At 32.5% G+C, this 25,385-nt stretch overlaps 1 protein-coding gene and 1 pseudogene across 1 annotated transcript; one reads left to right on the top strand and one right to left on the bottom strand.

Annotated features, from left to right (window-relative positions):
- Positions 1-2,398: 2,398 nt before the first annotated feature.
- Positions 2,399-4,017, top strand: LOC115981718 (U-box domain-containing protein 21-like). The gene has a single exon (XM_031104044.1). It carries the CDS (start codon positions 2,486-2,488, stop codon positions 3,815-3,817), a length of 1,332 nt encoding a protein of 443 aa, XP_030959904.1. The 5' UTR covers positions 2,399-2,485; the 3' UTR covers positions 3,818-4,017.
- Positions 4,018-22,051: 18,034 nt separating this feature from the next.
- Positions 22,052-24,938, bottom strand: LOC115980860 (annotated as a pseudogene).
- Between the last annotated feature and the right edge of the window lie 447 nt (positions 24,939-25,385).

Genomic DNA, 25,385 nt, shown 5'->3' with positions numbered 1-25,385 from the left:
GTAAGTGAAATTTTCAAGATTATCTTGTTAGAAAATATCATATCTAAGATATGCATATGAGGTTGTTATGATGCTGTTCATAGTAAGGAAGAAATGAGAATGGGCATTCAGATCGTGAGTGAAGGATAACGATGGTGATAGAGAGAAACTTGACATGTTTATGATAGGGGAATAGATCAGGTGAGCTTGCAAAGTAATTGTTAGCGGTGCTGAGAGTAGGAAGATAGATTTATTTAGGGATTAAAAATACAAATTAATAGAATCCACATAATTTAAGCTAGACTATGATACCATATTATTAGAAAAGATGTTTAACTATGATGTAATAAAGTATATGAGAATACAAAAAAAAAGAAGAAAATAAAGAAGGTAAGGAGACAAATAGAGGAGAGTGCCAAGAATTAATGTGGTTTTACTTTAGAGGTCTATATCCACGATAGAAAATCCTTGCTGGTTACATACCATCTCTATTATTAAACTTTGTATACTACAATAAACTTATATTAGGTTAATCTTAAACTAACAATATAAACTTGTGTTCCCTATCAAAAAAAGAAAAAAAGAAAAAAAAGAGAAAAAAAACAGTATAAACTTGTGTTACAATACTCGTAGTATAAATAGGATTATTCTTACTTCACTTTCACTCTAAAGTTATATGATGAACAGGTAATAATAAAGTTACTTAATAAATTTGAATTTTGACTAAGAATAGACATTAATAACAATATGATTCGATTTTGCTAGATTTTCTAGATCACTTTAACTATTCTAGTTCCTCACCTAATCTTAGTCTAAATGTTCATCATTTAGATACCTGACTTACTAATCCATCTTTTACAATTCGCAAGCAACCCCAATTACTCTTTCTCATTTTTCTTTTTAATTGATAACTAGTCTTCTCCTTTTTTGTGTTTTCCCCACCTCTTTTCCCTCTTTCCTTTACGGCTACTGTTTCGTTGCTTTAGTTGCGTTTTTTCCATCAGGATTACCACTTTCTATACCTAATAGTTCGAATTGTTATTTATTATTATTTTTTTTGGCCTATAGAATTTACTTGCTTTTATTTTGGTGGAGTTAGTTACACATACAGAATGCAAATTCAACTCCCAATGATCTAACGTATTGGAGGAAAAAGTTTGACTCCAATGTAGCAAAGAAGATACTATTCATGTGTATATAGTTTTAGTTACATCACTTTTTAAATAAGTTACGGGACTTGCTTTAATAATACACATAAATCGTCTTATAATTTGGGTTAAAGTGCAAACTACACCCCTAAATTTTAGGGATTTTATTCTGTTTGTATAAGCACAACAGCCCTTCTGTCCGTATTTTCTGTTAAGTGCTACATAAGTTTGCGATGCGTGTTTACTTTGTTCATGTGGCATAACGACGTGATGTTATTTTATTTGATGAACTAAACATGCATGACAAGCTTATGTGGCATTTAACAAAAAAATATGAACAAAGGATCTATTGAAGCTTACGGAATTAAAATTCAGAAAGTAAAATTCAAAATTTGAAATTTTAAGATATAAAATTCAAAACCTTTTAATTTTTTGGGGATATAGTTTGCACTTTTTAACTGATAATTTGTCATGACTGTTCCATATTGCAACTGTTTAAAGTTGATAATTTCTTGTTCCTATCGAAATAGCAACATGGGGAAACAGAATTTCACACACCATATATATACGTTTACGACCTTGTCCACACGGATGAAAGATGTTTCCGTGTAAGTAATACGTAGATGTTGGTGCATGCATGCCAAGTCCCAAAAATTCCCAACTCATATGAGTCATCAGACCAAAACTATAATACCCATTACCCAGTCCAGCACGCGTTGGACAGTTTGGCACACTAATTAAACGAAACAATCAACGTTTGCTTTGAGCCCATTCATGCCGAAAACGCTAGGGGTGCGCGTCAAGTACGCGTTCGGCGTTTCGGGTCCAACCATAATGTGAATGCAAAAAAAACAATGGCTTTGTGTTATGCTTATTAGGACAAAACATAAAAACAAGAAAAATAGGAGCCTTTGCCCATCTATCTCACGTGTTAAGGCTGGCCAAGTCAGTCAGTCCACCGACTCGCTGACCAGCCTTCTTTAATTTTTTTGGTGTCAAACTTTTTGAATTTTTTGATCAATTCTAAACCCCACGCTGTGTTCCATTTTACCGTTTCAAGTTCAAACGGTTGAATATTCAAAACCCATCAGCCTCACCTCCCTTTCTCTCTTCTCATACCCACTTTTTTGTTCTGTTCAAATTTTTTATTAAATTTTTTTTTCCTAAGTTTTGAAACTTGGACCGCTTGCTTACGCTGTAACTTTATATGACTTATACACGTCTATATATACATCCAAACCAGCCGATTCTCATTCAATTCATGAAAACACACATCATTTTGAGACAAAACTCATATTAAGAATATACCTTCTTTGTTCAATTTTGATTCTTCCAATTCCAAACTCGAACTAGTACCAATGATTTCTACATGGAGAAAAAGAAGAGCTGGGCGCCGTGCCGCTAAGGAGCAACAACAAGGCGAGAATGGAGACATGGAGCTTATTACCATACCAAACCATTTTCGATGCCCCATTTCTCTAGACTTCATGAAAGACCCGGTCACGTTGTCGACAGGGATTACGTATGATCGTGATAGCATCGAGAAGTGGATAGAGGCCGGGAACCATACCTGTCCCGTTACAAACCAAGTGTTCAGGAGTCTTGAGCCTATTCCAAATCATACCATAAGGAAGATGATACAAGATTGGTGCGTTGACAATAAATCCTATGGCATTGAGAGAATTCCCACACCTCGGATTCCGGTTAGCTCAACGGAGGTTTCGGAAATTCTTTCGAAGATTACTATGGCAAGTAAACGTGAAGATCAAGTTTGGTGCCGAGAATTGGTGGCGAAGATCAAAGCCTTGGTGAAGGAAAGTGAGCGTGACAAACGGTGCATTATGGGCAGTAAGGCAGGTAGTGTTATCTCAGCTGCGTTTGAAACATTTTCAATAGCGCCGTCTTTCGATAAAAATGTTGCGGTATTGGAGGAAATCCTATCGGCTTTAACCTTGCTTTCACCAATTGATGAAGAGGCCAAGTGTTATCTTGGATCAGCTGCTTCTTTGCATTGCATGGTATGGTTTTTGAAAGATGGAGATTTGTCAGCAAGAAGAAGTGCGGCTTTGGTCTTAAAAGAGGCTATTTCATCGAATGAGCGCGTAATAGATGCGTTAGCAGAGATAGAAGGAGCTTTAGAAGCATTGGTGAAGCTAATTAAAGAGCCCATTTGCCCTACGGCCACAAAAGCTTCATTGATGGTCATATATCATATGGTTAATTCCTCATTTCCAAATGAGACCATTATAGAAAGATTTGTTGACATGGGCTTGGTCTCTTTGCTCTTAGAAATACTAGTAGATGCCGAAAGACGCATCTGCGAGGAGGCATTGGGTGTTCTTGATGGGCTATGCAGTAGTGACATAGGGAGAGATAAGGTCTTCAACAATGCTTTGAGCATGCCGGTTTTAGTTAAGAAGTTATTACGGGTATCGGATTTGGCAACCGAGTTCTCGGTCTCCATCATTTGGAAGCTGTGCAAGAATGAACAGAAGGAAGAAGGAGGAGGTGTTCTTATTGAAGCACTTCAAGTAGGTGCGTTTCAGAAGCTCTTGCTGCTCATACAGGTTGGCTGTGCGGATAAAACAAAGGAGAAAGCTACGGAGCTGTTGAAATGGTTGAATCTTCATAGGGATAGGTTGGAGTGTATTGATTCAATGGATTTTAAGGATCTAAAAAGGCCCTTTTGATTCATGCGGCAACCAAATTTGTCTTGTTTGTGGACGTCCTACTCATTTTTTCAGAGTTCAATGTACAAAATATATCATTTATACTGAAATACATAATATATACTGCCAAAAATTTGGAGGTCTATATTGAATTTTCGAATTTGTCTTTGCTTGTATATGTCGATCATATACGGCCTGAAAACTTGAAGCCAATTTTTGTATTATTTTTTTATTTATTATAAATTTTATATAGGTAGAAGTAGAATAGAATTAAACTTATTATGTTTACTCCATAATAATTATTTTTTACTAACAAGTTATGTCAAAATACCAATTAAGTTTTAGGGTAGGCAGGATTGATCTCAAATCTCTTACTCGATAGTAAGAGATTACTAGTTAAGTTAACTCGAATCCAATGAAATTAATGGTTTAAGAATATGTTTCATGTGCTAAGGAGCCAAAACAAAGAAAAAGATGTGATAAGAATTATTTTTTTTATTTTAAAAAATATATTTTATTGGATTAGAATTCTTGTTGTTAAGGTCTGTTTGGATACAGTTGAAAATTAAAAACTAAAAATACTATAATAAAATAATTTTTAAATATATGAGTATATCATGACACCCATTTTTAATAAAAAATTGCCGAAAAGTTGCTGAGTAGTACAGTATACTGTACATGAATAGAAAGTCAAAAAACACGGCTACTAAAAAAAAAAAAAAAAAAAAAAAAAAAAAAAGAAAAGAAAAGGAATAAAACGCAAAAAGCAAAGCAAAATACCATTTCATCCGGATCCAAACGCAGGCTTAATCCATTACAGTCTTTACGTGTCATCTAGATCCCGGCTAGGAGCCTGTATTGACGATGGTAGTGGCAACAAATTAACAATAAACTATATATATATATATATATATATATATATATATGACCATGTAAATCATATTATTCTACATGAAACTTTTCCTGGCAATAAAATTAGGCCAATATTAAGTTGTGATCAGGTTACAATATAGATACTTTCCTTTTCACTTTATAACCAAACTCTTGCTGTGGGGGTATCATCTCCGTCTCTCTGTCTCTCTTTGTTTCTCTCTGAAAAGACAAACATACAATTCGTGAAATCAGAAAAAGAAAAAGAAAAGAAAAGAAAAGATAAGGCCTTAAAGTATCGTTATCAAATTGAGTTAGTTCACATACATGCAATTTGCGAAATCAAAAAAAGAAAAAGAAAAGAAAAGAAAAGATATAACCTTAAAGTGTCGTTATCAAATTGAATTAGTTCACTTGGGTTTTTGTTTATTTTTTAATAGGAAGTTCACTTGGGTTTGAATGAGTATATTGTTATTTGTTTATTTAGTTTGTTAATTAATTATCTAAAAAGTATATATAGTTTGTACTAAAGAAAGGGTGAATATATATATATATATATATATATATATATATATATTTATATGAATTTCATTAACAAATAGAACCAACACTTACACAATTCAGAGGACAAGAACTCTTATAATACAAAATTACAAACCAAAATTGTGATCAAATAAAAGTATACATAAGTCCACAAGGGCGGACTAAAAAAAAACAATATCCTTTTCAAGAGCTGGAAGTCTTCGAGCCAAAGCATCGGCACTAATGTAAAGAGTATATAATTTTATTATTATTATTATTATTTATTTTTTTAATTTTTTTTTCATTCATTTTGAAGCAACTGTAGGCTGTAACACTTGATGATGTCCGAAATCAGTGAACACAAATACCACCAAGGTTTGGAAGATATGCAAGAAAAAACACAAGAGAGCTTGAAATTGATATTTCTTCTTCCCCTTACCATCAGGCACTGGCGGCTCCAAGTTAGAGTCAGGGTGGTCACAGGACCACCCTGGCTTGGAAAAAAAAAAAGTCATTATTATTATATATAAAATTTAAAAATTTTATGATTTTTTTACCTTAAAAAAAAAGTGTGACCACCCTAAATTTTTTTAGGTCCAATATAATTAAACTTTGGACAAAATTTAGCAACAAACTTGGTTGTAGATTAAGGCTACAACTCCACTTAATATTTTTTTATTAGATACGAATTTTAACAATTCCACAATTAGATTACATTTTTTTTTCTTATATCCTCCACGCTTGCAATACTTCAAAAAGATTAAAGATAAATAGTTTATGTCATCAATCAAATGTTTAATTTTTGAGTTTTTGTAGTATAAAATTATACGCAAAAAATAAGTTAATGGATCAAATAGTAAATAATATCTAATTGACATGATACTTGACATGTGTTTTAAGAATACAAAAAACATACAATTCAACGGTTAAATTTTCAAAATATGTAGTCATGTGTTAATTTGTTTAGTGAAAGTAGTAGTCTTCGGCTATAATAAAGTTTGTAGTCAAATTTTGATCCTTTTAACAATATCTTTACAAACAAAAGGAAAATTTCAAGAAAAATTTCATTTTACTAAAATTTTGAAAGAGATATAGCTTGCAGAATTAATAATGAGATATAACTATCTTTTTTATTAAATATCGTATAATTTAAGTTTCTTAATGACTACTTTAAAAAAAATTCCTAAAACCGTCACTGCTATCAGGGATACATTCTCAAAAAAATCACTTCATTTGCAATTGGATATTTCTTCTCCTTACCCTACGCAGAAAAAGTGACAAAACAACTCAATCTCCTCATGGTTGGAAATCCCCCTCCCCCCCCATGGGAATTTCTTCAAGCTCAATACTAATGGATTTGCCCAAGGCAACCTAGGCAGGGCTAGTGCCAGAGGCCTTATCAAAGGAGCTTGGATTGATGGCTTCTCCATAAGCATTGGTCTTATCCACTGCATGGCAGCCGAATATGGCACCTATGAGATGGCCTTGCCCTCACTTCATGGAAACTGTTGCACAATTTGTTGTTAGCATTATTAGTACTCATATTATCTCGATTGTTACCTCTCACTGTTGTAGGGCCATCATTAATTTGTGGTTGCAGGTCCCTCCCATTTTTGAGGAAGTTCACATCAGCGACGTCCATTTCAAGGCAACTATTGTGCGAATCTTTTGACCAATGAAGGAAACCCTACTAGAAATTATTTTGTATTATATAACGGTCCTCCTCCTTATATTTTATATCAATTCTCTTAGTACTTAAGAGTGTTTCATACCCTAAACTTTATATTTCTTAATTTGTTTTAAGATATTTTTATTTGTTTATTTATATTCAATCAATGTAAGATTTACGTATAATATAAACTTATAATTTTTCTTTACTTTAATGTAACTTTCATTTTACATACCCAAAAAAAATCTCAGATTCTAAATTATACCTCCAAAATTAAAAGGTAGGTACCATTGTCATAGAGCAGGTTTTTTTGAAATTAGAAAGATGACTAAGAACCATGGTAGGTGAGTCAACCCCAAACTTGGGTCTCTATGTCAAGGGTGAAAAAGGGCCACCACGTGGGCTTGGCGCAAGTGTGGTGACTATTTTGAGGACTTTGATTCACTCAGAGTCCTTGAACATTAAGCAATTTAAGCTGGATAAAAAAAGGTCCTACTTAAAAAATAAAAAAAAACCAAACCGAATCTCTTTGTCTTGTGTGATCTACCAAAGTAAGGATAGAAGGATCCATCTATTTCAACTTTCAGTTAACATTTTTTAATAAAAGAAAGAGAAAAAAAAGAACAAACTCTAGAAGGGATGCAAACCTTTATTGAGAGTGTGTTTGACTATCGCTTATTTTATTGAAAATTGAAAACATTGTAATAAAATAATTTTTAAATATGTGAATAGTATCGTGAGACCAATTTTTAATAAAAGTTTTGTTGAAAAAAGATATTTGTGGATGCCGTGAACAGTGCACGGGACCCATTGAACAGTGTATAATCCCACTTGTGGCGCTCTTCTCAAAAAAAAAAAAAAAAAAAAAGGTGAAACGCAAAACATTGGGTTTTCATTTGTATCTAAACGGATATTGAATGTAATAAGTGTACGTTTGGCTTCAAATTAAAAAGTTAACTTATTTTATTATTTAGCTTATTTTTACTACTATTCAAGGCCTTACGTTACTTTTTGCTACTATTTATGGGTTTCGCTGTACTTTTTGATACTATTTATGGGTTTCGCTCTACTATTTCAGCTAATTTTTACCTTTATCTACAATACTTTTAGCAAAAAATTTTAAATTTTAACAAAATAAGCAGATCCTAAATAGATAAGTATGAATAATGATTATAGAATTATTAATCTTAAAAAAAGAAGAAAGATTGTATATTAAAACAAAACAAAAACATGTCACAACAGATAGGTTGGAGGGCAGGTTCAAAAGTCTTGTGAAAGTAAAAAGTATTTGAGAAAGATGTCAATGAATTATTAGAAAATGAAGAAACTATGTGGATGGGCTCGATCAAGAGCATTATGGTTCTAGATGAAGGTATCAAGGTAGGAGTAGGAACATTTTAATTCTCAACCAAAAAAGAAGATTTTTTAATTCTTAACCCGTTTTACTGGTAAATTAAAAGTTAGGATTCAAGACTGAACGGGCGAAATTTGAAAACTCTGCCACCATGTTTATAATAAATAAATCCCAAACCTTGCCTCACCCTTCCAAGTGCTATGCCTCAATAATGCATCAAATTAGAATAGGCTTGCTTGACAAGTTTGACATTGTGCTTGTAAATTTCTGAAAATTTCGTACCGGAAATGGACCATCACGATCCATTCTTCTTCTTTTTTATTTTTTTATTTTATTTTTCATTTTAGAATTTTAACTTAGGCGTTCGTTTATGATGATAGTTTTTTTATTATCAGAGCAAGATATTAGTCGATTTTTGGTATAGGTGAAGATTAAATTCAAATCTCTTATTCAATCATTAAAAACTTTACCAATTTAGTTAACTGAAACTCTCTCATGATCCATTTTTTGAATCAACGCATATTGACATATCAAATATCAAAAAAATTTATTTGTTTCCATATGGCATATGGTGACTATGTACAATTAAATTTTAAGAGATTTGTAGTTCAACTTATTGATACATTTTGATGTTTTTAATAAAAGCATCTAAGTTTAAATCATCTTTTTCCTATAACTATCAAATTATAAAAATAAAAAATAAAAAATAAAAGAGAAGAAGAAAAAAACACCGACAATTAAATAAGAATGATCATTGTTGAACAACACATGGGCCGATTCTTCTATTCTTAGTAATGAGTTTTTTGTACTAAAATACCAAACTATAAATGCAATTTAAGATTGGAACCAGTAGGCTCCCATGTGATTTGTTAAGCAGTATGGATGCCATTCAAACACGAGGCCAAAGTTGATGGGTAAAAGTTTCAAATATTCTGGTCCCTTAAGATTTGTTCCATGATTTTTTCTTTTATGAATGTTCTATGATTTCTTAAAACAAAAGAAATGAAACACAAATTTGACCCAGTTTTATATTCTAGCCAGTTCCGCACGACTTGTCCGCATTCTGCACGTACGTTTTAACCAATTTAATATGCTACAACTTTGACCAACTATTCTTCTTAAAAAAAAAAGATTGACCAATTATTTTGGTAGAATAAAGAACATGGAAACGTATAGCATTGAATTGTATCGTACGACATTTCTGGTTCCGTGTAAATTAAAGTCATTGCTCATAACTTCTCCATAGAACACAAATTTTTATTTATTTATTTTGATGGGCCATAGACCACAATATTTTGATCGATTCAAGTGAAATATAATACAATAATTAAACATTTTCATTAAAATATAATAATTAAACATATGCAGTGATAAATGTTTTCATGCATTAACGGGGTTGGTTCAATTGGTAAGGCTCAAACGTTTCCCCCAAAAGGCATAGATTTGAGTTTTGTTGCCAGCAATTATTTTTGGTGGGCAATCTATAAATCCAATATAAGTCCTCTCTGAAACCCGCGACTTGCCCTAACCTTGGTATTAGGTAGCCTCTTCTCACTTAAATTTTTTTTACCAAAAAACAAAGATAAATGTTTATATGCAGTATCTTGTAGTAATTAAGTAGCCACGACTACTACAAAAAATTTCGTTGAGGAAGTGACAGAACAACTAGATCTTGCTTTGTGACGGAAAATTAATGCCTACTCCATGGAATTTCGAGGGGAATTCCGAGTCAGTAGATAGTCCTGACAATTAAGGTCCAAATATATATTCTATTTACAGCTCTTTTTACTTTTAAATATAAACTCCCTTTTCTGTTAACAATAGCCACAAAATATTGTAAAATTTTAAAAATATTACAAATTTTATAACAAAAAAAATTACAAACTTATGTGATAATTAATGTGATTAATTAGTGGTACTTAAATAAAATAATAAATGAGTATTTAAATTATTTATCATAGTTGGTGACACATCAATTTGTAAAACTTATATGTAATAGAATTTGTAGCAATTCTACCACCACTCAATTTTTATTTTTATTTTGATACATTGATAATTGGAGATAGAAGAATTTAACCTCTAGATTTTTTTTTTTTTTGGAGGAATTCTAGATGTTTTTGTTGGAAAAAAAAAATGTACCAATTGAGTTACAATACTTAATGCATCGCTTAAGTTTTTGAACATTCTTATGGGAGAAAAAAAAAAATACAACTCACATTTAAAATAATAATGATAATCTTCTCAAAATAATAATAATAACAATAATAACAAATCTCTTATTCCCCACATTTGAGGGCCTTTCTCTTGTGGGCCCTAAGCCCAAGTTGCCTAGGTCTAAGGCTGGCCTCGTTATTTTACCATAGCTGATGAACATTGAAAACGGCAACTTCCGTATAGAATCCTTGACCAATGTATGCCAGATCACTAAAGATACACCCATTATCGGCGTCCTCGGCCAGCAAGTACTTTTATAAATTTCCTGCGTCTCTGCTCCTGGTGTTGAATAAATATTTATTGACTAATCAAACCATAATTTCTCAGAAACTTTTGCCCGGTACCATTTTAAGTCTTTATTGACTTGCTTACTTTGAATCCCGAATCAATTAAATGCAGTGATATTAAAATCTGATAATGTAATAGTGTACAACAATCCATCTGCAAAAGCAGTCTAGGCAAGTATTTTCTCTAGAACTCACAATTATGTATGAAAATTTTGAGCTGGCAATTGGAAAGTGAGTTTTTTTTGAGTCAATTCATTTTTGTTGACTTGATAGCGTGCAATCTATGCAATTAGTTCATCAAGGTTGTGACTCAATCAAATTCCAACTCATACAATGAGTCAATGAGTATCTTTAATCTTCCAACTATTCTTTCTAAAGAGTTGGGGTTAATGATGATCCGGTTTTGATGGGGCAGAAAAAAAAAGTTGGGTGAGACGGGAAAAGCTTTGCAAAAATAATGAAGAATAAGATTTGGGATTTAAAAGTTTTTAATATGGCTTTGCTTGCAAAACACGGGTTGAGGCTTATTCATGAGCAAGACTCTTTGGCCCAAGCCGTTCTTAAAGCCTAATATATTTGACCCACAATGTTCTTTTATGGAGCAAAATGTAAGCCGAATGCATCGTACACTTAGAGAAGCATTTTGGGGGCTAGGAGTGTGTTAGAGAAAGGGAGTCATTAACGGGGTGGGTAGGGGGAGAGTATAAAAGTATGAGGTGATGAATGGCTCACCACACCATGTACGTACTATAGGTAATGACCAGGGGCGGCGTAATGAATTTGTGAGCCTAAGGCAAAAATTGATTATATGCAAAATTACTATTAATTAACAAATACTACGTTTTTCTTTTTTTAGAAATTTTATAAACAAAAAAAATTTGACAAAATATTTCATACTTGTTGATATGATAGATTGATAATAGTAAGTAAAAAAAATGGTGTTAGTGGTGGACTTAGATAAGAATTAGTAAAAGTTTGCTAATTAAACTCTTATTACTATTCTTATTTTTTTTTTTAGAAATACAACATTCATAATATTTTTTTACAACAAATCCTAGGTTTTAAATTGCTTTTTTTTTTTTTTTTTTTTTTTTGAAAATATCACTATAATTATTTTTTTGCCATCAATAACAGGTTGTAACAACCTACTACTTAGCATAATTGTAAAAGTGTTGTAAAAAATATTGTGGACATTGTATTTTTCTCTATTTTTTATTTGTTTTTCATATGGTAAAAAAATATTATTTTATTTATTTATTATAAATAACCTTATTGGTTAAAATTTGGGGGCTTTTTTTTACTTGGGGTCTTAGGCGACCGTATTTCTTGCTCCACTGTTCAGCCGGCACTGGTAATGACACATTGACACATAGGCAATTGGGGATGCAAGACATGCGAGTTAGCTTCCTTATTGACAGTGAAAACAGAAGGTGGATTAAGTAAAGGTTGGACAGCTTGTGGTATGAGGATCGAGATGCAACTTTTTGGGTTATTTAGACCCCAATTATTGAATTACAAGTGAATTAACCAAATTATTTTACTTACTCCAATTATGCCAACATCCAATTCAAGGGTAAATAGTTATTAAAGCATAAAAGGCATATAAATTAATTTGTCACCACTTGCACAAAATCAATCACAGAGAGGATAATGATATAGATATATATATATGTATATATATTTATATTTTAAGGAAAAAATAACTCAAGAGGAAAACCTTCCCCAATAAGGAAATATGCTATAATAAGAGAATTTTTATAGACTAAGAAATTAAGGGAAATTTAGACGTCAGTTAATTTTAATCAATTACCCAAACTAATTAATTTATTAAATTATGCAAAGTCTGATTTTCAAGTGATGGGTACAACCATATTGCAAAATCTAAAGTGCAAAGAAAATAAATTTGAATATAATATATGGTTACGATGGGAAAACCCAAACTGGAAAAATTCAATGGGTGGTTTGTAGTTAACCACCAATTGAAGAATTCACTATTTAGAATGAAATTTTTACAATACAAGAATATAACTTAATCCTAGTATTGCTATATACAATAAAAACTTAGAGTACGTTTAGTACACTGAATGAAAATTACGACAAGAATTGTAATATTTATTACTAGAAATAAAATGTGTTTTAATGTAATAACTAAACTTATTCATTAGTTTAGTTGTGAGTTATAACATTATAATAAAATTTAACATTTATTTTAGGAAATTTCTTACTCAAAAAAATTATATTTCCTTAAAAATTGTTATTTTAAAATTTAAGAGAGATATGCGTTATTTTTTATGATTTTTTATTTTTATAATTGTTAGATGTATATGGAAAGTTTATTTATTTAGAAATATATTAAGTTTTGAAATTATTGCACTTACTAAGGAATAGCTAATACAACATTTTAAAGAGGAATAATTATTCCTCATTTTGAAAAATAGCTATTCATAAATAATAATAATTTCTGATAATAAAAACATAACCAAACTAAAGAATAACTATACAATAGGAATAACTATTACATTACAGCATCTATTACAGTCTACCAAGCATGCCCTTACTCATGTGACCATACATAACTCCTACCTAGTTGGAAGTTTGACTCTTCTACTTCGTGAATCTCTTCAGTGCATGGATACCTAATCTATGCCTAATATTACGATAGCAATTGATAGATGTTGGTTGATTTGTAGTAGTTTCTCTTGGAACAACTTCTTGACCCTCAATATGGTGCTAGAGACTTATCTTTGTACAAACTCTTGGCTCACAAATCTTGCAATAAGTTCTCCTTTTCACATAGTGTTCCCTCTATGCTTATGATGACCTAATGTTGATACATCCTCGAACCCTAGTGCATGGATCCTTGGGCCTCTCAGTCATCAAGGGTTATAAAATGATATTTCAGTTTTCTTAAAGATCGACTAGTCGAGTGGAGTCGAGCCAAGATTCAAGTTTTAATGAAGCTCAATCGGTCGAGATGCAATCGAGCTTGCACTTAAGGCAACATAACCTCTTCATTCCAAGAAATATTGTGAGCTGATTCTTCTTGTCTTCAATGTAGATCTTAACCACTATCTAGATAGTAAAAATTACAACACAATTAAATGAAAATTAGTTTGAATACAAATTTGCCAACACATAATACATTTGACCCTAACAAGAAAAACCATTTCCTAAACTCTATGCACGACTCGTAAAAAAATTGCAATAAAAACTTTTTAATACCCACAACATCTGAATTCTTCAACCATTTGAATTTCTTCACGGATGACACACCCATAGTACACCCAGGACCTCTGACCGACCCTCTTAAAGCTTTACTCTACAACAACAGCATTGGGATAACACCATGGCTTTAGTCTTGATCATTAATCTTTAGGAATACCGTCTTTAGATCTACTTCTTGTTCTTGAACTTTGGTATGATGGTGAAATAGAGAGATAGCAGAGATCTCTTTTATGCGACAAAGTTCTCTCTCTCTCATTTTGGTTGACTCTAGCTATATTGTGTCCTTACAATGTCTAGCAAGTAGGGCATGAATTAGAGATTAAAAAATGACTTAATGGTCCTTTTTAGAATTAGGTTATAGGATTCTTAATCTATCTACAACGTTTCTCAATTGATCGACAACTTATCTTGATCTCGATCGATCAAGGATGTGTCAGCTATTTGTTGATAGGTGTCAAGTATGTGTCAAATATTTAGAAACTCTTCTTTCCTATAGCTGAACTAGGGTATTTGTCTTGGACTTTAAAATAAACCTTTTAACTCAAACAAAACTTACAATTTATCATGGTTTGTCAACACTTAACCTGTGGACCTAACACAGTTTATAAGATTGCTTGCCTCCGTTATTACTTAAGATAAATTATTTTGGGGTGGCACACTGGCACAACTAATGGCCTGTTTAGTGTGAGAAGTGCTTATTGGGTGACTCTAGCTACAAGGTAATTGGATGGAGGCTAAATTTCTAATGGAAATCTAATGGGAAAGGTTTGGATTTCAATTTGGAACGCAAAGAAACCGAATAAATTAAGTTGTTTGTATGGAGAGCATGTCACAACATCCTCCCCACGTGCCAACTTGATGAAGATATTACCTCAGCCATGGTATCCGCGAAGTCAATTAAATGAAGAAGACAGGTTGCATGTATTGCGGAGTTGTGAGGAGGCACAAAATTTTTGATGTTGCAGCAAGGCTATGCTTAGTGGGGGTGCACATGAATCCCCATACTTTATGAGATTATATATATTTGCGGGTATTGGAGGAGGGAGACGATAAGACCATGGAGAATTTCTTGATATTGTCTTGGAGGATTGCATGTGAGGCTATCGAAATTCTACAGGATTATCAAGCAACCTTCAACTCAAAATGAGCCAGGGAATAGTCATAGCTGCATTGAGTAGAAAGGGAAGGCCAGTACGTAATGAAAGGATTTGATGTAGAACTTGAAGCAGCTGTCCAAGCTATTCGATTTGCCCATGAGATTGGATTACGTTGTACATGGAGATGACTCGGCTTCACATTGTACTAGCACTATTTTGTTCTTCCATTCTTGTTCCCTTTCTTCAATTCTTGACCCAGGTTTGCCATGCCTAATTCTATGTTACATAGTCCACTACCTTCCATTCTTGGTCCAAGACCTAACTTAGGTTGCACTCCTCCCATTCAACCAACCTGCATAAGAAATCATCATAACATATTCTTAACAATTTATTTAAGACTAAAAATTGAACAGAGGGCAGAAAAAAAAAAAAAATTTTTCCAAACACACGGTTTGTTTGTGGAGGTATGTAGAATAAGCGAAGTTCGCACTGTTGTGTATTATGCAGTGTTTTAGTAGCATTTGGCTTTGGCTTGTATTTGCAGATGTCAATTAATTATTAACATGTGATTAATAGTTGTTATAAGTTTTGTTAGCTAAATCAGTTAGTTGTCAAGAGGTTAGATCAATAGCTAGTAGTTTGTTGATTCTCAAAAGAAGAAAAAAAAAAAAATTAGAATTTTGTTAGCTCAAAAAGTCTAGAGGAATAATTATTTTTCATAAAATTTTCTTAACCATTAAAATAAATAGTTATAAATGATAGAAAATAAAATTATGTTAATGATGGATCTATATATAAGAGAATCAATAATAACTTGACAATTCTGCAATAGTGAAATTATTTTATGAAAAATAGTTTTATGTAGCATTGCTTTTGTTAGCTTGACCTAATTCCTTAATCTCCTGTATATATAGGCGTGGCCTAAGTAAATGCTAGATTCTCATCTTTAGTTCTTGGACTCACTAGCTTTCCACCATTCTTCTCTTCTTTAGATTCTATTCATTTCTCAACACTTTTCAATTACAATGGAATTCATTTCTATAATAGGTATTTTTCTAGAAATCAATCAAAATTTTGAATTGATTGTTTCAATCTCACAATTTCTTCTAACAATTAATTTTTTGATTAATTATCAAAAAAAATAATATTGAGATATTCTAATCGCATAATCTTCTCCAATAATCAATGGAAGAAAAACATACAAACCAATAAGGCTATATTTTAATGACAATATAATATAAGGATCACGACGGCAACATTCTTTTTCAAAATGCCGAAAGTGTGAATGGTGAAGATCTACAAGCTTGACGGCCATTTTGTGTCACCACATTTTGTCTCTCTTAAGAAACCTATCTTCGCAGACTGAATGGCCATCTCTTCAATATTTTCTAGAGCAAACTGAACAGCTGTTCGAAAATTATAGCCTAACAAGTTTTTTCTTTTAATCAAAGTTTCTTGAAGAGCCTAGAACTAATTTATATATCAAAGCTATTTTCTTTCAGATAGGCCATATTGAATTTTTTTTTTTTTTTTTGGTATGAGCCATATTGAATTTTAAAATAAGACTAAAATGCACAAAATTGCAAGATTGAGACCCAACCCACATCACTCTTTTGATTTTGAAAAACTAATTGTCAAAATTATCAAATGTTAGAAAATGCCAGTAGTCTTTCCATACTTCACCTTGTACTATTCAAATAGAAGTTTCCATAGACTACCTAAATTTATTTTATTTTTTAATAATTTGATAGTTGGGAGCAAGGGTAAAACCAGGAATCTTTACTTGGGAGCCAGTCTCTTGGACCAAAATGAAATTTATGAAATTCAAATTAAATATGAGTGTGTGTTTGTTTAGAAAAGGTGAGTACTTTTTTTCATGTATAATGAGTTTTGTTTAAATACTATCTTTCATATAAAATTGAATAAGTCATAATATTGGGTAATACCACCCTTAATGCAATGCACAGGATAGTTCAACATCTAAAATGATGTGCCAACAATCATAGAGAACAAAATTCAAAACATTAATTTATTACATTATTAAATTTCACCAATCAAATTCATTAACACATCAATTTGTAAATATTTTTAGAGTAAAATTTGTATTAGCTTCAATGGTTTCCTAAAAACATAAGGCAATATAAACAACTAATTTAACTATCATAATCTAATTAAGAACAAAAACATGAGATTATGAAAATTCTAAATAGATCTATGAATCAATTAAACGTAAACATTATATCATAAAAATCTTATGATAACTTCATAAATGATTAAACTGGAGAGTAACCTTTACAATGAGTTAATTGTGAATAACAATGATGCAAAGGATTATCTGTACACATATATTGATTTGGTTTTACTAAATTCTCAAGAAGAAAAAAAAAATTCCCATAAAAAAAATGTTTGAAGAATATTTGCATTTTTATTTTATCAAAATTAATGATATTTGCATTCTTGAGTAGGCATGAAAATTACTTATATATCAATCACTATATCATGTAATTTTAAAAATTTTTAAAACATATAGTATGATCAAATCACACTTTTATTTTTTTTCAATTTTATCTATAAAATAAAACACTAAACTAATAATAAATGTACCGCACATCGTGTGAAAACTCGACTTGTTATGAGTAGCTTGATTGTTAGCTCCCAAGCTTAAGATCATCATCTAGATGAATCACTTGCACTGATAAGGTATCAGCCACCTTGTTTTCCCTCCATTCTTATACTCCACCACAAAAACATAACCCAGTAGCTTAGTAAGCGAATTTTGTAGAGCATGAGTGCCAAATTTTTGCTCTAACAAAAACTTGAGGCTTTGCTAGTCAATATTAATAATAAATGGTTTGCCAACTAAGTAGGGTCCCCATTTCTTAATAGCTGTGGCTAAAGCCAAAACCTCTGTCTCATAAGTGGAGAGGTGCGGGCTCCTACCCTTTAAGGCCTGACCATGGAAAGAACTGGTTGTTGGTTTTGCGTTACAAGTGCTCCAAGCCTCCAAGGCCCACTCCTAAAGCACCACATTCAATGTTGAAAAGTTCGGAAAAATATGGTAATGCCCAAACAGGAGGGTTGGCAACATCTTGCTTAATTTGCTGAAAATCATATTCATCTTATACAAACCACAAGAACTTCTTGAGAAGAATAGCAAGAGGGACAACAATCTAAGCATAATGCCTTATAACCATCATATAATAACCTATTAGATCCAAGAAATCTCTTAAAGAGAAGCTAATTCGGGCCACTCTTGCATTGTTGATGTCTTTTTGGAATCAATTTTGAATGGGTCCCAAGTATTCTACTTCATTGCAGCCAAAAGCACACTTACTCGTCTTGGCCTAGAGCTGGTTCTTAAGTGTGGTCTAAAGACATCATTCATTAAAACTGGAGGGTAGAAGGGGCATTGGTAAGCCCAAAAGGCATGATTAAGAATTCATAATGACTTTAGGTACATCTTCAGCCCCATCCTAATCTGAAGGTACCCAAACCTCAAATCAAGTTTTGAGAAAATCCTACTAACTCATCTAACAACCCATCTATTACAGGAATGGGAAATTTATCTTTGACAGTAGCATGATCTAAGGCTCTATAAGGGTACTTGTATGGTCTTCCACAAATTGATTGAGTACCTTCCTTGAGGATGATGTTATGCTCATGCCCTCTAGAACTACAACAAATTCAATCAACAAAGCTTCAATTTCTACACAAGGTTGGTTCTGAGATTTAGCATTTCCTCCTGGAACAATAAGTTGTAATAGTAAGCCTTTTCTCATTGAGGGCTTAAAAAATTTAGTAGCTTCCTGGATTAATGAATAGGAGGGTCTAATACCTTTTAACATGATCTTCTTTCGTTGGTGCGTACTACCTGTATCAATCAGAATAACCAACTAACTAGTGACCCATTAGTAACCTTGACTGCTATTCTCATGGTACTAGGAGATCTTGAAATTTTTTGTTGCATTTCCTGATCTCCACTTATTTGCCCAAAATCATTTCAATCAATATCGACCAATGAGCCCTCTGAAGATGATGAATCTTATTCCAGTGGAAGTCTTCAAGAAGTAACAGTTTAGGCCCCTTGCAGTTGTGACCAATCTATCATTTTTCATCACAATTGTAGCAAACCCTTTCTTTCTGCATTCCTCCATTTGAGAGATGCTCGAACTCTATGAAGGAACCATCAATCAAGACTCTAGCTTGATTGGCAAGCTTGATGTCAATCTTAGGAGTTCCAACAAATAGAGGATTTGAGACCTGCATTCCCAACCCTGCTATTAGTCTTGATACTCCATAGATATTCTTCTTGTATTTTGGAAATTCCAAATGCTTTATTTAGATTCTTTGGACCCAACATTCTCACGGGTAATCTTAGTTCATTCTTGAGGCCACTCAAGAAACAACTTAACTTGTGGGATTCATACACTATTACACATCAACATCAGCTCCCAACAACTAACTCTACATTCTAGACTTTACAAAATATGTACTGAGCAAATTGGAGGTTTACTGATAGTTTTAGTAGCAGTTTCAATCATTACCAAAAAAAAAAAATTTTAAAATTCTTGTAGCATTTGTCTCAGTATTGAAAATGATTTGACATTTAGCATCATCAAATCTTTGTTCTTGATCAAGGATATTGAAATTTTATTATATAAAGTTTACAAGTTAATGTCGCAAAGAATATGGTTGGTCCAATAAGAAAAAGAGTTTGTGGTTTATGATGCTGCACTCTACGATTATGTGGCTAAATATTGTTTCCTTATGTGAAAGGAAACCTTGGTATTTATGAGGCTGCCATTTTGGGAGTGGAAATGGGGACGCTGGATGTAATTATTGCAAGATTGAAAGTTTTCACAATTCTAGCCAAGAGCTTGCTAGCTCATCTTATCTTATTTGCATCTTCTAGTGATTTTAATAAAAACATTAAAGGTTCAAATCTCCACCCCTAATTATTGCATTATCAAAACAAGATAGTTTTGACAATTTGTAAAATGATTTAAATGTAAATAATTTATTTTTAAAATGCATTGCATACGAATCTGAAGCAAACATAATTATTAAAATACATAAAATTTTCTGTCCTGCTCCTTGGTTTATCGGTTTTTTTTTTTTTTTTTTAATAATTTTTTTATTTATAAATTTGAGATCAACATGTGGAGTCTTTTGGCTCGCTAGTATTATCATCTTATTCTAGGGAGAAGTAAACATTATCCTCCTAGATTTCTTATTTTTCATAGTCTTAAGTTTATATATATTTTAAGAGGGAAATTTTTCTTTTACATTGTATGGTACAATGTAAATTTACATTATAGACACATAAAAAGTGGCAAATGTTATACACATTTGCAAAAAGTGTACACTATTATTTGCAAATCTATATATTATTACTAAAAGTTGAAGCGTAGAATTTAATACTGTTGTTCTCATATTGTGCCACATCAGCTGCCACGTCATTCTTTTTTTTTCTTTTCTTTTTAAAAATATAATTTGTCCTACAATTTTAAAATAGTTTTTACAATTTTCAGCCCTATAAATGCAACCCACTACTTATTTATTTACTTTCACTATCACCCTATAATAAATCTGTATAATTAATCCAGCTCACCTCTTATTTATTTAGTTCCACTATCAAGCCCAACCCAAAACCTTTTCAGTTCAGGTTTAGGGTTTTGTGTGAGCCTTTTCAGCCTAAAAAAAAAAAAAAAAAAAAAAAAAAAAAAAAAAAAAATTGAAGGCTTTCAAGCTTTAGGGTTTTTTTTTTTTTTTTTTTTTCCTTATAATTGTTTTTAACATTTTTTTTTTAATATTTACACTTCTCCAACCTTTCTCTCTGTCTTACCATTTCATCTCCCCACTACTTCTTCAATCTTTCTCTCTCCCTTACCTTTTTATCTCCCCACTACCCTCTACATTAATATCATTCTTCATCTTTCCTTTCATCTTCCTTTATTTTTATCTCTTCTTATTCACACCCTCTTACTATAAATTTGTCACTATCTCTTCTATTCTATGCATAGTTTTCCCTCACACAAAAAAAAGGTTCCCTCTCTCTCTAAATTTTTTGGTGGATTTTTTTATTTTTCTTGCATCTCTATTTTAGGTTGATAATTTTTTATATTCTTTAAAACTCTATTTTAAGTTAATGCGATTTAGTTTTGTTTTTTAAATTGTGATTTAGTTTTGTTTTTTAAATTTTTTTTTTTATTATTATTCTCTTTGATTGTTAAATGTTATCCTATTGCGTTCTAAAGAATTAAATATAACACATAAAAATATAATATTATTCTATTACATAGCATGATTTGGATAATTTGGTATTTATTCTGTTACATAGCATGATTTTTTATAGTGCTCAATTTAGATGTTAAACTATGAGACTTTACTAATTTTTGTTTATTTTCTAATCCTTTGTGGTGGACAAAATATTCTTAATAGTTGTATTAGAAGTACTCTATAATGCCATTTATTTAAAGAAAAGCAAAGGTTAGCCAAACGAAAATAATCGGATAGGTGACAAATTTTTAACTTTTGCAATTTTATTTTTATTATTATTATTTTATAACAATGCATGTATAGAAATTTAATTCTTAGATTTTGCTCATAATTGTTTATTTGATAATATGTTTTGGGCGGCCGAAATTATAATTTCTACAAAGAAAATAACCTTAATAGATTATCAAAAACAATATTTTATCCTAATATTGGTTCAATTAATCATTGTTAAGTTTTATTAATTTTTTTTAGTTTATATTTTTTTGGTGTTTTGGATTGTTCCTATATTACATTTATGATTGTTCCTATAATAAATAAAAATATAATTAAAATACATTACTCATTATTAGATTAGTTTAAATTGTAAATTTTTTTTTAATAAAACCACCATAAAAATAATTATCACGCGCAACACGCGGGTTTGCGGCTAGTATGTATAATATTTGTCACTTTATGTGTGTTTATAATGCAAATTCATATTACAAGTACAATGTAAACATATAAAATTCCATATTAATATTAATGTAACTTAAGACGAGCTATTTTTCTCAAGAAACTCAATAAGTTTGTCCGTATGTACTGATAGTGTAAATCCTTGTCCCCAAACAACAGGCTCATTTTCCTTGCTCCCCTCCAATAAATCATTCCCTTATCGTCTAACATCACTAACTTCAATGAGTTAGGGCCTATTTGGTTTTTTTTTTTTTTTTTTTTTTTTTTTTTTTTTTTTCATCACTTATTCTCAATTTTCGTCATCATCACTCATCACTTAAAATACCAACACTACACCCCACCGTTTGGCACATACCTCATTTTCATCATTCATTTTCTTCATTTTGGGTCTTAATACCACTTGGCTTTTTTTTTTTTTTTTTTTATTTTTCCTTCACCCCCAATACCCAACTCACCAAACCCAGTGAAAAAAAAAAGAATAAAAAAAGAGAAAAAAAGAAGAACACCAAACTAGACTAGACCCAGCGTGAAAGGAAGAAGAAGAAGAAGATCACCTAGTGTGAAAGGAAAAAGAAAAAAAAAGAAGAAGAATAACCCAAACTCCCTGAACCTAGTGGGAAAAAAAAATCCTTAATGAAGAAGACCAGACGAGACCCAGCGTGAAAGGGAAAAGAAGAAGAAGAAGAAGAAGAAGATCACCTAGTGTGAGAAAAAAAAAAAAAAAAAAAAAAAAAAAAGAAGAAGAAGAAACCAAACTCACCGAACCTAGTGGAAAAAAAAAGGGTCAAAAGTTGCGGCTGGACTTTGATCGTGGGACCCTCAGTGTAGGTTTAATTACAAAAATGTCATTGAAAACTGAGTTATGGAAACTGAAAACACCTAAATGTGTTCTCAGTTTCTATAACTCAACACTCAAAAATCAGAGAATTGAGTGATGTAAACAAAAACTGGAAACAAAAACCAAATGGACTTCTCAACCATGAGTTCCACCATTTTTGAGTTATAGGTGATGGAAACAGAATTATGAGTTATGGAAACAGCAAATCTAAACAGCCCCTTAGCTATTGCATTCTTTGTAAATGCCCTTCTTGTTCATTTCTTGGAACTTCTACCCCAACTTTCTTCTCTTCCAACATCCTAGCATTTAACCCATGGTCAAGGTAATAAGGTAACATAATAAGTGGACGTGCAAAATAAGCCCCTGTATGACTGAGCCCCAACCATTGTGTGTTAAGAATCCTCCAACCGAGTCATGAGCCAATATCTTGAATTGAGGCACCCAACTGGTATAAACAACTCCACGACCTTTGATTCTGTCCTCAAAACCATCTGGTAGCTCAGCTGCGTCACTATCCCCCAAAATACTTCGCTTCCTTAGAGCTCAAAAGAATGGCAACCCAGATAGTTTTAACCCAAGTGCCAACTCACTCAAGTCTTCTTGACTCGGTCTCACCTCACTACCAAGTGCAACATAAACAACAGACCCTTTTTCTTGTTTGTCCAACCACTCAATAATTGTATCCCAAGTATCATCTTTGTGGTCATGTCGACGAACTTGCATTGTGGGTGGCAATATGCACACCGGAACAATAGGCTTTTGGTGAAGCTCTTTTAGGAGTTTCAACCACTCAGGTTCAAGTTTCACGCAACTACGAACAATGTTCACTTCACAACCTGACACCGCTAAATTATGCTCAGTAAAATTTGAATCATTGGAGGACTTGTAAAAAAAATAATCCTTAACCTCGAATAGTAAAAATGCCGCATTGGTAGGAAAGGTTACCCACTTGGGACGGACAGTCATGGCCTCTGGCTTAGTTGGTGGATCATATTTGGCCTTTATCTCCGGTATTGATGAACCAATGAAAGACATGTTCCATGCATTGTTAGTATTGAAGAAGCCTCTAGAGATTCCTAGCTTAGCAGCTGATGATGTCGAAAAAGACACCAGTGAGCCACACGATAGTTGCACACTCTAAATAGCACCTGCATAGTAAAAAGAGAAAACCTAACAGAGAGCACCGGTGTGGTGCCGGCCAAATACCCTCCGAAAGTCAAGTTAGAACTTCTTACAATTCTAGAGTATTAGAGAGGGGTAAATTATGCGTACCTTAGCTACTGAGGGTATTGGGGTTTTTATAGTAGTAGAGGGTTGACATCTCTTTCTTACTGTAAAAGTCTTTTCCTTATAGGAGTCTTTTCCTTATAGGAGTCTCTTTGGGCGTATTTGGCGGAATCCTTTCCTTATAGGAATCCTTTTAAATGGCACTAAACGTGGAGGGCAAGATATTTCCTTACATATGCAATCGTAGGCAGCAAGCAAACCTGTATCAGGGCCATCAGCTTATCCCCACTCCTTCAGCCTTATTATCGTTAGCTTATTGATGGCGTCAGCCTTCAAGTGCGCCGTGCGGATTCCCTACAGTGCCTCTATCAGAACTCCGTTTGTTGACTTCTACCAAAGGAAGCTGACGTTTTACATGTAGCTGTTAGCTTATGCCTGATGGTTTTATCTGAAACCGTTAGCTTATGCCTTATATGAGTAAGCACTATTTTTATCCTTATCAGCAGCAATTGGGGGTAACCAGTAAGCAAATATGTCGTAAATAATCCAATCTGGAGTAGAATTTTCGAGGAACTGAGCTACATCTTCCTGGACACCATGATAAGCCCTTTTAAGGTCTAGCATATTATGGGGTGGGATGTCCATAGTGGCCTCTGCATTTTCAGGGAGACTGTTGTCGTTGTGTAAAAGGAGTTGCACGAAAGTTATTGAATCAGCTAAATATGGAGGCAGTTTTGGGAGGCGTTGAATGTTTCTAGGGGTGGCCAGGTAGGAGACCCAATGACCCTTTTGGGCTATGTTCTTGGCAAGATCTAAAAATGGAATCATGTGACCAAAGGCTGGCCATGGGAGCATGGCTATGTGGAGTTTTGGGGTTTGATCAGCCATGAAAGTCACACGGAAAATACAGAGTTATTTTAATAGTTTTTTTCAGTCTTTGCTTTGCCATATAAATAGCAATACTTGAGATTACTACGTATTGATGTTGTGAACTACTCAAGTCTTGGCCATACATCTCACCTAACAATACCTTGAGTTAATTAAGCTTAACTTAAAAGCCGCCAAAAAAAAATCTGAACCTAAAATCAAACTTACTGGAATTTAAAATTATAAACTGCGATAGGCTGTGAGTGGTGGCCGCACCATAATAGGTCATTATGGAATTTGAGGATAGAATACTCATACAAGCTGTTGTTTGATTACTTTGTGTGAGTATTGGGTTTTTTACTAGGTTTTAGTAGGGTTTATTTAGTACCATTATAGGCATGAAATTTAAGGTGAAAAGCTACCTTGTGATGTCAGCCATGACATTCATAAGCCACCCCGGTTTGGAAA

The sequence above is a fragment of the Quercus lobata genome, chromosome 3 (assembly GCF_001633185.2).
Source record: "Quercus lobata isolate SW786 chromosome 3, ValleyOak3.0 Primary Assembly, whole genome shotgun sequence".
NCBI classification, from domain to species: Eukaryota; Viridiplantae; Streptophyta; class Magnoliopsida; order Fagales; family Fagaceae; genus Quercus; species Quercus lobata.
The sequence above is the reverse complement of the archived record's forward strand: the minus strand, read 5'-3'. Positions and strand labels throughout refer to the sequence as shown.